Source organism: Grammomys surdaster, unplaced genomic scaffold, assembly GCF_004785775.1.
Source record: "Grammomys surdaster isolate TR1022 unplaced genomic scaffold, NIH_TR_1.0 257, whole genome shotgun sequence".
Classification (NCBI taxonomy): Eukaryota; Metazoa; Chordata; class Mammalia; order Rodentia; family Muridae; genus Grammomys; species Grammomys surdaster.
Window position 1 is genome coordinate 4,958,148 of NW_021604698.1, and position 13,227 is coordinate 4,971,374.

The 13,227-nt window shown below is 45.3% G+C and overlaps 1 protein-coding gene across 3 annotated transcripts in view; it reads left to right on the forward strand.

The window, feature by feature from the left end:
* Positions 1-6: 6 nt before the first annotated feature.
* The window catches only part of Kdsr (3-ketodihydrosphingosine reductase), a 31,298-nt gene continuing 18,077 nt past the window's right edge, over positions 7-13,227 (forward strand). For 2 of the 3 annotated variants that reach the window (XM_028775621.1, XM_028775623.1), the window contains exons 1-5: positions 7-130; positions 4,299-4,388; positions 6,468-6,524; positions 12,070-12,135; positions 12,322-12,417. In XM_028775621.1, the coding sequence (XP_028631454.1) occupies positions 23-130; positions 4,299-4,388; positions 6,468-6,524; positions 12,070-12,135; positions 12,322-12,417 (417 nt within the window). In that variant the 5' untranslated portion in view covers positions 7-22. Of the gene's footprint in view, positions 131-3,189; positions 3,270-4,298; positions 4,389-6,467; positions 6,525-12,069; positions 12,136-12,321; positions 12,418-13,227 lie in introns of those variants that run through there. The other variant, XM_028775622.1, reaches the window with a different exon arrangement.

The following is a 13,227-nucleotide window of genomic DNA, read 5'->3' on the forward strand; positions in this document are numbered from 1 at the left end:
CCCAGTAGTCGCTCCAGCAGAGATGTTGCTGCTGGCCGCCGCCGGCCTCGTGGCCTTCGTGCTGCTCCTCTACATGGTGTCGCCGCTCATCAGCCCCAAGCCCCTCGCGCTGCCCGGCGCGCACGTAGTGGTGAGTGGCCTCCTGTTGCTGAGCTTGCCCAGGACTGCTCGGCCGGCTTGGGCCACCGAGACCACGGTCCCGGAAAGGGACGGTTGAGTAGGGCGGGTTACCTGCTGCCTTCGTCACTGCCCAGCCCTGTCCGACCTCAGGAACCCGCCCTCCGCGGCGCCGGGCTACAGGGCAGTGCCGTGGGGAACGCGCCAGCCGAGTTTCCAGGGCTCTGGGGCTCTGTGCAGCTCGCTGATCCCTGGAGCATCCCTGTCTGCGACTGTTTGATCTTCAGTTTTCCCGATGAGTCAACAGAGACTGAGAAACTTTGCCAAGGACGCGGCAGTCCGTGACTAGCAGGATAAGGGCGCAAACCCGGGTGGGAGCAGCCACAGCCAGGGAATCCTAAGGAGCCCACAGCAAGGAACAGTCCGGGCCTCTGGGTCTGGCCCAGGCAGCTGAGACTCTAGGGTGTCATGTGCAGGTGACAAAGAGCCATCAGAGGGTTCTAGGAAGTGTGATACACCTGAGGGGGTGGCCTGGCTGGTTGGACAAGCAGGCTTGTCTCTGAACTCAGCCCGGACTCTGCTGAGTACTGCTCTAGTGCAATCCTTTACCATCTTTCCGGCGTCGGAAGGATGAGCTAACCAGCTTGGTTAGGGCCTTAAGATGGAAGGAGATATGAGCGATTTGGTTTGTTAATGTCCGGAAGCTCTCACGTTCCTAATATGCAGGCTTGGCTATGCTTCCACCGCGCCCCACAGCTCAGAGCTTCTTCTACCCTGGCATTTCTCATCGGTGTCCTATATAGACCTCAAAACCTGAGGCATGCCGAGTTGTGAGTAAGGACAGCTAGAATCTAAACTGGAGGCATGGATCTCCGTGGTGCCCTTAGGTGACTTACATGAATGAGTCCATCAAGTGAGTCCCCACTCAGTTGTTACAGGATAGGGCGGTTACTTATCTTAGTGTGCTTTATCCCAAACAAGGGTTTGTGGATGGCAACCTGTGTTTCCGTTAATTTGTCTTTTGTAAAATTACTGGTTTATTCCCAGCTGCTGCTGTGCCTGATGTGAGAAGAGTTTACTAGAAACAGAAAGCCAAACTTTACAATCACTCCAAGTTTTTAAAGTTTTACACCCACAAGACAGCTACTTCAAAATCGGGACTAAAACCGTTGAACTTAAGGGCTGGGGAAATGGTCCAGTTGGTAAAGTGCTTGCATACATCATGTCCCGAGTTAGGGTCCCCAGCACCCACATGCTCACTGGGCCTGTGCCTCTAACTTCAAGGCCAGAAGATCCACAACACTGGGGCCAAGACCTGTGGATCCCTGGAGCTTGCAGGCCAGCTTGCTTAGACACAGGAGTGACTTTCAGGTTCAGGGAGAAGCCTTGTCTCAAAAATTAAGGTGCAGGGTGAGTGAAGTGCCAGATGCTGACTGTTGGCCTCTGCACAGGTGCACATACACAAAGCAGAATTAACCTGTGCTTGGATAGAGCCCCTCAGCTATGAGGCAAGGAGGAGAGCCCCAGTCAGGATGGAAACTGATTCAACATTTACACGGTACTCACAGCTAACCCTGGTACTCATTCATGTGTCCCCAGTCCTGTCTCTCACAGGGGACATGAGGGCTGTTTCAATAGACACATACTTTTTTCCCCAACATAATATTTTTATTGATTCTTTGGGAATTTTACATAATGCACCCTAGCACACTCACTTTCCAGCCCTCCCGGGATCCTGCTTTAATACAATAAAAAATAATTCTCTCTATGCATATATGTATACTGGTCTATAAAGAACATGCCATGACTTATTCATATTGTGTCACTGTCTGCCTTTTTTAATATCTGAAGAGGAGTAAAATGTGATTTAGTTGAGATCTGGGATCGGGAGAGTGAGCTGAACCCTTTATTTTCTGCTTCGTTTTTAGAGCAGTTCCCATATGCTGGTGCCCTGTGTCTGACCACAGCAGCAAAGTTGTGCTGTCTTCTCAGCCACTAGATGCTGGTTTCAGTGTTCCCCCTTTTGGATGACTGAGAGTAGTGCTCCAAGCAGCAGGAAAGCTGCTGGTGCCCTTAGTAGGAGCCGTATGCTGTGGTTAAAGAGGCAGTGTCATTTACATGGTATTTGCAGTGATCAGTAAGAAGGTCTGATCAAGGAAGGGAAAATAAATGGTTATCTTTGATGCCCTCTGTTTAGTAATACTGTACGTTTAACATTCTCTCAGCCGCTGTGAAAAATCCTATGACGGTTCTCGTAGCGTCCAGAAGAACATAGTCCAGAATTAGCCTAACTCTATTCTTAAATGCCATTCAAGAGTTAGCTGCCTTGGGTACATCATTTTTAATACACCTCGATCCCAAAGCCAGGTCTCCCTCCTGTTGTGAGAAAGTGACACTGTTTGCTTTCCTGAAGCCCCTGGCTAGTGTCTACATAATACATCAGAGCATATTACATGTCTTGGTAACCTCCTTCCTACCTCCATAGCTTTGGCATTGTTTTTTTGTTGTTGTTTGTTTGTTTTTGATTTTTTCTTTTTAATGGAAGTGACATTAGAGAACGTTCTGCAAACTAAGGAAAAGTATTTATTTAGTGCCTGCTTGTGCAGGGGGCTGGTATTGTCTGTGTGATGCATGAGACGGGCTGGCTTAGTGTTTGTCCACAGGAACTATGAGTTCAGCCAGGGAGCCAGGATATATCCCAATCATATGCAAGCTACATGGTGACCAGCCAGGAGGACTGACCGATGTGTTAAGGGAAGGCACCCATAGGGCTTGGAAGAGCTGCTGTGGGGTGATGTGTGATACAGGGAAGCTAAACAGCTGAAGGCAGCATTGTAAAGCATGTGAGGGAAACTTTTAGAGGCCCTGCCAAGTACTGTGAAGAGTGAAAGTTTCAAACAGCCCATAAGATATCCTGATATCAGAGACCTCAGAGACAAGAGTCAGCCGAGGTGACAGGTATGCTTTTGTAATAATCCTCAGTAGACATTTGGTTAATGATCTACCAAGTAAATCTCTCCATTAGAACCAAGGGAGGACTAAAGGGAAGTGACGTATGCTCAAGAACACAGAGAAGCATAGCTATGCTTGGAGGGCTTCATGGCGATAGGAACATGAGAGTGTGCGAGATGTCTTCTCTGTGTGGTTCTGAGGTAATAAAATATTCAAAGTAATCCAGATGTCTGACTAGAGAATGGCTAGGTTTTGACGAAAGAGATTTTTGTTTTGCTTCTGTTTTTGATACAGGGTCTCACTATATAGACATGCTGGCTTTGAATTTACTGTGGAGATCAGAATGGCTTGAGTTCGGACAGATCTGCCTGCCTCTTCCTCCAGAGTTCCTCCAGAGTGGTGTGCCACCACTACTATGCCTGGCCTGGATGGAGCTCTTTAAATACAGTATTGTGAAGCCTTTTAGTTTTCAGCATTGACACCATTCATTCATTCTCTGTCTGTCTGTCTCTCTCTCTCTCATTCCTTCACATACACACACACACACACACACACACGCACACGCGCACGCACGCACGCACGCACGCACTAAGATCAAGCCCAAGGCCTTACCTGTGCTAGGTAAGAGAGCTCTTCCACGGTCCTCCATCCTTAAGTCTCTAACATGTTTTTACGTAGACCTAGCCTCACGTAGATGTGCTGGAAGGAAATGAGATTCGTTTGTGTTTATAATCAGCAGTGCTAATGTATTATTTCTTAGCTATAATTGTAGGGCACGTTCCCTTTGGTGACCTGAAACAATTTTAGATGAACAGTTTATAGCTCAGCGCTAGAGGAAAAAAAAAACGGTCAAAGCTCGGAGGGCCTGCTGAGAGTGTAATCTTTGATGCTTACACTGCATTCCAAATGACAAATCTGGTAGGAGGTTGTGGTTCTTTGAGACGTTTTGTTTTGTTTCTGACACAGAGCCTCATGTAAACCATGAAACTGTCCTTGAGACTGGCCGGCTTCAACCTTGACCTGCAGACACACCCCCTGATGAATTTTTAAAACTCATAATTAGGTTATAGTCCTTTGTAGTACTGGAGATCCAACTTGGGGCCTCACCTAGGCAAGTGCCTGCACTGAGCTACGCCCCTACCACTCCCAGCAGCACAAGTATTTCAAGTAGACTTTGTACTGAGGAGACATTGCGAGTGCTAAGATGGTCTTGCTCATGTTCTCTGTAGGTCACGGGAGGTTCCAGTGGCATTGGAAAGTGTGTTGCTATTGAGTGCTACAAACAAGGAGCGTTTATAACTCTGGTTGCACGAAATGAGGTAAGTGCTCTAGACTCTTCATGACAAATGTGGGAAGTCCAAGAGACCTGTCTTAGTGCTCACAGCCGTGTCAAGACTAGGTGTCATATCTGTCATTTTTCTCTGTGATTTGCTTATGACAAGATAGGCATCTTTGATAGAGTCCCCAAACCCCAGAAGAGTTTCATCCTTTCAAGTACATGTAGCAAAGTAATTTTTCCTGTGTCTAAACAATCAGTGGTCTGTTTTTCTTTGTATTGGGGTCTGTAGTCTTACCAAAATTGCTTTTGGAGCATGAAGCAGTGACTGAAGATGCCCTTTGTACCTCTTCGGGGTCTAGGGCAAAGACCCTGGCCTCGTGGTCAAAAGGTCGGCCTTGCTTGCCATGGAGCAGACATTGTGTTGAGTGAAAAAAAAAAAATGAAAGAAGAGGAGCTTGGGGTGTGCTCAGTGGGTTCAGCACTTATCCGGGGTGAATGAACCCTAGCTCTAGGGAGGTGCAGGCAGAAGGATCAAAAGTTCAAGACCGTCCTCTGCTATACAGCTAAGGAGAGTCTAGCCTGGCCTATGTGAGACCCTGCATTCAGGGAGAGGGAAGAGAAAGAAAATGAGATGTGCTTCAGGGGTTAGCTGTCTAGGTAGAGTGGTTAGTTGAAAAAGGGTCTAGTGGGGAAGGCAGGCTAGAAAGGATCTCTGGACAAAATACATAAAGATAATGACCCAAATTAGGCTAAAATATCCATCATTTCTTTAAAAAACAAGAAAATGTTTTCTTGGGGGCTGGAGAGATGGCTCAGTGGTTAAGAGCACTGACTGCTCTTCCAGAGGTCCTGAGTTCAATTCCCAGCAACCACATGGTGGCTCACAACCATCTGTAATGGGATCTGATGCCCTCTTATGGGGTGTCTGAAGACAGCAACAGTGTACTCATAAATAAAAATAAATAAATTAATTAATTAAAAAAAAAAAAAGAAAATGTTTTCTTAAAAAAAATTATAGCTTGGTTGTACATGCTTTAAAGTCACCGTACACAAACAGAACCACGGAGTCAGGCCACTTTGGAGTTTTTAGCAGGGCTAGAATTTGACGTGAGACCTTGAGTGAGCAGCTGGGGTGCTGGTGTCACAGCTGGCTGGGACTTCATGCAGGGCCATGTGGGAGTGAGTATACAGAGAGCTTTCTGGCCTGAAGACGTTCTTTAGTTTCTTACGGGACTTTTCATTGCAGCCTTGTATTCGTCCCCGTCATTCGATAGCAATGTACTGTTTCGTCATGGTCGTTCATGTTTGTAAACTCTACTTGTGCTTTGAAGATACCTGCCAGACCACCCCACCCCTCTATGACATAGGGTCTCGAGTATCATGGGCTAACCTGGAACTCTGTAGCAGAAAATGTCCTTGCCAGATACGTGGGTTCCTCCAGGCTTGGTTTTATCCTTTCTGGAGATTGAACCCCAGGTTTCATGCATGCTGGCACCTTCTCCTTTGTTCTTCTACAGTTCTCAAATTATATTTAAATTTATGAAAAGATTAAGGTTCTATAAACTCAAATCTGTTTTTAGGAGAATAAGCAAAACAAAATGGAAGACATGGGAAAACTTTGCAATTATCTGGGTAGCTTCGCAGGTCTGAGGAGCATTTTTGAAAATAGGCAGATGTAGATTTTTCTATCTAGTCTTTGTAAGAAGTGATCCACTTTTACTTGAGGTTGAATCGAAAGGAACAAACTGCTGATGTTATCTTACAAAGGCCCTCCTGATGTGGAATCGGTCGTACGCCTTAGCTTTCCAGAGCATTTTGTTGCTGTGTGCTTACTCTGTGTCACTGGTAACAGGTGGGAAGGAAAATGTCTTCCAGCTTCAACAGGCTGACCTTCAACATGACTGTGGCTGAGACGGATGGGAGCGTCATTTCTTTTTCTCCGTCTCTTTGAAATGGATTTGAACCCTGCTGTGACTTATCTGTACTCTCATCTGTTTTTCCTCATCTTCCTCAGGCTGACAGTTCTGTTTTATAGAATGCAGTGTCTCTTCAAATGTTGCTTTTTCTTTTCTTTTTAACAAACGCAGACAGACATATTTTTTTCCTGTATTGCTTTTAGGACAAGCTACTGCAGGCGAAGAAAGAAATTGAAAAGCACTCTATTAACGATAAACAGGTAAAGCGGGGCCTAAGGACGCATTTGCTTTCCTGATTGACACCGTTCTTTAACGGGGAGGGAGGATGTTGTTTTCACTGCAACTAGATCACTGAAGGCATTTACGATTTTCACAGTTAAAATATATTGTAGGCTGCTTTTTATAAGATGAAACTGTTTGAAATGATTAGGGTTCAGGTCAGTCAGTACAGAAACCAGAAGGTCTGGTCTATCACACCTATGTAAAAATAGTCACCAGCGCTGTAGGAGAAAATGGTTTCATTTCACTTACTTTAAAACGAAAAAGAACGACTTACACAACTACTTAGGTGGAAAGGACTTTGAAAAGATGTTGTGTGATTTGGGGTGCTAAAATGATAATACACATGATGTATCTTTTAATGTACAACTCGGTGACAGGTTAACTTCTACAGATCCATCATTTAATCTAAAGGAATGGAATTTAAAGGAGTTCCTGACCCCTTTCTCCAGCCTTTGGGCCCAGTGCCAGCCTCTCGTTCCTGAAGGGCACCTTAAACCAGACTCTGATCTTGTTCATTCATTCTTTGCTTTTCGTTAAAATTTTACCATCTATAGTAGTATATATGCCCCTAAATAGTATTTTGTATGAGTATATATGTGCACCTGTGTGTACAGCCTGTACTGATATGCATGTACATATATGCACACCCTTAAGAAGCCACAGGCCAACATTGGGTGTCTTCTGTAATCTCTCTCCGTCTTTTTATTTATTTATTTTTGAAATAGGCTCTTTTGCTGAGCCTGGAGCTCATGAATTCAGCTAGACTTGCTGGGGATCTAAACACAGGGCCTCACGATAGCACCTTGCCAAGTAGCCATCTCAGCCCCCCTAAATAGAGTGCGCACGTGTGTGTGTGTGTGTGTGTGTGTGTGCGTGTAAAAATTTTAGAGTTCTGTATCTTTTTGAATTTTGACATTATTCTTATGTTCCTACGCTCTCTTAGTGAGACTGCATACAGTGTAGTCCTGTTTAAGACACCCACTTCCTGAGTTTTCACAAAGTTGTGCAACCATAACCACAGTCAGTTTGGAAACCTTCCCAACACTCAACTCTCCAGACTGCGTTAGCAGCCACACCCATTCCTGTCCTGCCTCTCCTAGCCCTAGCCAAGTACTGCTAACCCTTATAATTAGATGGACTGATGGACATTTTTATGCAGTTGTCTGCAACTTTATTTCTTCATTCTGTATTATTTTTAAAATTTATATGTGTTGCTGAATAAAATAGCTCATGTGTTTTTTTTTTTTGTTGTTGTTGTTGTTGAGATTCTTTCTGAGACTGTGCTGTCCAGCTAGACTCAGATTCCAGGACTGTTGTAGAAAGTTTAAATCCCAATCCAGGGTTTCTACTCTGCCTTTGATCACTCAGTTCCCAGATAAAAGACACACAACTTTTATTATTTACAATACGCCTTGAACAATACAAGAGCTGGGCAGATATCTATTATCTGTGCTATCAGGATCTATTTTCCTATCGATAACCCTGAGTTCTTACTTACTGTGTTTCATCTGGGCTGCTCTTAGCTCCAATTGGCCAGCCTCATAGCTGTTTTCTTGACTCCAAACCCATGGTGTCTTTCTCTTCTCCCCTTCTTCTCTGCACTGGAGGTTCTCCAACCCCCAAGCCCTGGAACCCTAAACCCCACCTATGTCTCTTCTGCCCAGCTGTTGGCTGTCGACCTCTTTATTTACCAATCAGAAATAACTTGGGGATAAGGCCACATAGCATCACTTGGGTCTGTGTATGGACCTGTCTCAGCCTGTTAACAGTATTGCCATATGTGTGTGTATATATATATATATGTGTATATGTATATATACATATGCATATATGCATAAATAATTGTACCCACGTTCACTTAGGTTTGTTATTGATATGTAACATGGAGTTGTAGTGTGAACTACTTTCACTTCCTGTTCTGTCATTGGCAGTTGTTTAATTTGCTCCCATATTTTTGTGTTGGTTGCTTGTTGCTGTCATGGCAACTTTTCTTTGTGCACAAGCTCAAAAGTGACTCTGTTGCTTTGGAGCCTTTGACAAGAGAAATCAAAGGTGTTTGACTCTTAATGGCTGGGAAATGGGGGGAAGGGGTGGGGAGCTTTCTTCAGTATCCTTTGTATCCTTCAAGGGCACACCTCAGTAGCCTGAATTCTTTTTATTATACACTACCTTTTAAAGGTTTCACCACCTTCCAATGATGCCAATGTACTAAGTAAGCCTTTAACACACTGGCGTTGGGAATACAGATTCTAGTACCAGACTTTCCAGGTGCCTGCCTGTTTGCTCTGGTACCCATCATCATGTCCCTTGCCACAGCCTCACCTAGGCATACTGCTTTGTGATAGGCTGTTTCTTGGCTGCCAGTGAAATGAGCCCATTTAAGCCAGATTAGAGTGTATTAAAGGCAGGTTTATTGAGAAGCCACTCTCCGGTGGGTGAGTTCCCTGGCTCCAAATACTGGGGCCACGAAAGTAGCCATGGGGAGGTAGAGAAGGGGAGGACTAGAGAAGGGGCACACAAACAGAGAGCGAAAAGGAGAAGGAGAGAGAGTGTACAAAATGTCTGGATTATATAGAGAGGAGCCTCTGGGGGAAGGGCAGCCCAGCCCCTGGACTGGAAAGTTCAGGATTGGGGGCAGGGTATTCCAGGTAGGGACTGAGGGATTCTGGGAGAACCTAGAGGCCAGGTCTGCTGTGGTATGTAAAATATGCACTTGTCCCACTCTGTCTCTAGTCCCAGGGTCCAGAACCAAACATCTCAGTCTTTTGTTGATTATAAAAGAATACGAGACCCCATAATCATCCATGACTGCTTCCTGCTGGCATTGGGGTGCAGTTTTAAATGTGGGAAAATGCTGGAATGTGGGACAAATCCGGGAAGAGTTACCTGCTTCACTGCTGCACAGGCTGTGGTACCATCAGGGGTAGGAATGTGAAGGTCCAGTTAAAGCAGTCTGTGAGACTGGGCCGGAGCACCTGTGGGTGACTGTTTTAGAGCTGGCCTGGATGCAGATTCTGAGAGAACACCTGGATGTTGGAAACAGAAGATATAATTTAGGGAGAAAAACTTTTTTTGGGGGGGGGATATACATTTGAAACACTTAGGGTCATGGTTGTGGGAGTTAGAGAAGGGGTAGGGTGGGGCCGGGACCAGGGAAAAGGGAATAGATCCCACCCTCAATCGACGGTACTTATCGAGAGTCCATTTGCCTGTGGGAGGCGGATTCGGGTGAATTCCCTGAAGCTTACAAGAATCTTTTTAAGTTTACAAAAAAGGTAAATCCTTTATAACTTCATTTACCCACATCAAAACACCTTCCTGGACCTTCACACAGTTTCTTAGGAGCTTACGGAAACTTTTCCTATCCAGGTATTTACCATGAGACACGGGTGGCTGACCACTGGATTTAAACCCCTCAGAAACCTGAGAATTATGTGTATAAATGTCCCATGTGTCAATTAGAATGACAAACTTACCCATTACCCAGCCACCCCACTAGGTTCCTGTTAATGTCAATGGCTGTGTTTGGGACACGGGTCCCAGGGCAGGATCAGTCTTAGGCTGGCTGCCAGGCCCAACAAATCTGAGAGGCCTTCCTGTGGAGGAGGAACTTGGGAGACTGACCTTGCTTTGACTTAAGCAACACGAGACACGTCTGGTGTCCATGTTTGTCCACAGTTCAGGCTGGGCCTCAGCAGCAGGTGAGACAGCGAGCAGTCCTTCTTAATGGTTGTTGTACCACAGTTAGGGTGGAGTCCTTTCTTGTGTGTCTGGATCTTCTTGGAGACCTTTCAGTGTCACTGCTAGGATTGGGGAGTCTACCATTTTAAGCATTATGTTTAAGATTTTAAATGTCATACTCCGAAGGTCTCTGACAAATTTGAGGGCAGTGCCTACTAAGCATATCTGGGTTAGACTATGTCTGTTTCTAATTACCTGTTCTAAACTGTACATCTAGCAAACATAAAACAGGAGCCTAAATAAAGCTTAAATAATGAGATGCATCTGTTCTCAACATGACTTTAGTGTTGCCCCTAAGAAAGATGGTGGTGAAGCCATAATTCAACCCTCTTTATTCCAAAGTCAAGATGGCGACCAATCACTTGTTGTTTACCCAGTGTGTATACATTATTTAGTTCACCATCACCATTGCAATCAATACCCCTGCAGCTGCAGCAGATGCTGGAGCCACAGGACAGACCAGAGGGGCGAGGAGGATGGGGCTAGGAGGAAGGGGCTAGCCCTGTGCTCAGTGTGGTGAAGGGAGAGTGGGAGAGCACAGCCTCCAAAAAGCTGGACACAGGGAATTCAGACCAATTTGAATACGTTATTTTGACTTAGATCCCGTGGCACCACCGACCTTCCCAGCGTTTGCTGGAATTCCCAACACTGTTGAATTGGCATCCCAATTCATAGTCTGAGATAAGACATCTCTGTATCAGAGGTTCCACCAAAACAAAGACCTGGTCTTTGTTCAGATGGGGCTAACTCTGGTGTGGCCTCAGCTCAGCAGAGAGAGCCCAGAGGGTCTCAGATCCAGATAGGAAATAGCTGGGGATGGGTACCCAAGGAGTCGGAAGAAATGATGTATTTCAGTGGAGAAGGATAGAGGAACAGAGTGGTCCCCACGTGGCCAGGAAATACCAGGACTTTCGAACTAGGGACTCAATTTCTCTCTGGTTCGGTGACATCTGATAGGTTATTTCTCTACCGCTGGTGCAATGAGCCAATCTAAACCAGACTGGATTAGAGTAAAGGCGGCTTTATTGAGAAGCTGCTCTCAGGTGGGTGAGTTCACTGGTCCCAAGGACCATGGCCAGGGAAGTCACCATGGGGAAAGGAGGGGAGGGAGAGAGAAAGGGAAGCACACACAGAGAGAGAAGAGGACAGGATCCTGTGGGGAGGGGCAGACCAGCTCCTGGGGTAGAGAGTTCAGGGTCGGGCCAGAATGTCTAAGGTAGGGACTGAGGGATGCTGGGAGAACCTGGAGTCAGATCTGCTTTGGTATGTGAAATATGCACCTCAGTGTCCAATCCTGGGGTCAGAAATGAAACACTTTGTAGGTATGCAGGGCTAAATTGGCCTTCATTATTAGAAAGGGTTGGTTTTATTTTTTAAAAATACCTTTACAAATAGTTTTGATAGACCAGCATTTTGGTGTGTACTTGTAATCTTAGTAATCTCAGTATTTGGAAGGCTGAAACAGGAGGATAGCTGTGAGCCCAAGTTATTCTAGACTAAAGTTCAAGACCAGCTTAGACAATGTGATAAGACCCTGTCTCAAAACATAAAAAACTAGTTTTGATACCTGAAACTCCAATATTATTTTTTAGACACTGAGTTTGTGTGTTTGTGTGTGTGTGTGTGTGTGTGTGTGTGTGTAGGCTAGAACAACACAAAGATATCATTCTGTCCTTCCACCATGTGAGTCCCAGGTCACCAGGCTTGGTGGCGAGCACTCTTATCTGGTGAGTTGTCTTGGAGGTCCTGATCCTGTTCCCCGTTTTTTCTTCTTTTGAACAGGTGGTGCTGTGTATCTCAGTTGATGTGTCTCAAGACTATAACCAAGTAGAGAACGTCATAAAGCAGGTAAAAGGCCGGGTGATTTCAGTCCCCGGCCTGACTTTGATTGGTTCATGCCAAGAGTTGGCAACTCTTCTCTGTAGATTTGGTGGTTCAGTGGACTTTATTGACCTTGTTTTTCTTCACGATGAATTTTCCATTCTTTGGTGTAATGTTTGGAACAATATGTAATGTTCTGGAATATTCCTCCAGGCACAGGAGAAGCTGGGTCCTGTGGACATGCTGGTCAACTGTGCAGGCACCTCTCTGACAGGAAAGTTTGAAGAACTTGAAGTTAGTAGTTTTGAGGTGAGTGATAATGTTTGCTCACCTTCATTCAAGATGATGTCTTCTATTTTAAAACAGGCCCGCCAAGCCAAGGACTCAGCTACTAAGGTACTTGAGCGCTGAGGAAATGGACATTAGATTTGAACTCTTAAGTGCAAGGCCTTTGTGCTTGGCAGTACGGCAGTCTTGTCTTTAGTGTCCTCCTTCATCCGGGTGATGGGTTTTGAAAGCTGAACTCTGAAGTTAAACTACTCTCCTGTCTTATAGAAAGTGAGATTGCTGGACCAGTGTCAGAGCTATCTTCTCACAGGCTATAGTCAACACCATATACTCAGAGATGCACGCAAGGCCGGCAGGAGAGTCAGAGGGTGGTAAAGGCAGAATGGTGGGACCTGAGTTTGTCTGAGATATCCTATCACTGTACACAGCACACTGGCCCAGCCTTACTGCTGCCTCGGCTTCCTAAGCACTGGGATCACAGGTCTCTGTCACTACACCTAGTGTCACTACACCTGCCACAGTTGTTTGTTTTAGAGCGAATAATTCAGAGGCACTTAGCATATTGTGATGTTGTGTAACTATCTAGTTATAAAACATTTTCATCTCTTTAAAAGAATACTCTGTACTTTAGTCATTATTTCTCATTACCCCAAACCCTTATTCTAGCCGCTGGCTACCCCTAATCTGTGTCTGTCTTGCTGGATAATAGAGTCCTGTGAAGCATACCTTCCTGTGTCTGGCTCTTTTCACATGGTAAATGCCCTAAAGGTTTCTTCACGCTGAAGTACTGAAGTGTACACCAGTGCTTTATTTTTCTGGGTTGGTAATAGT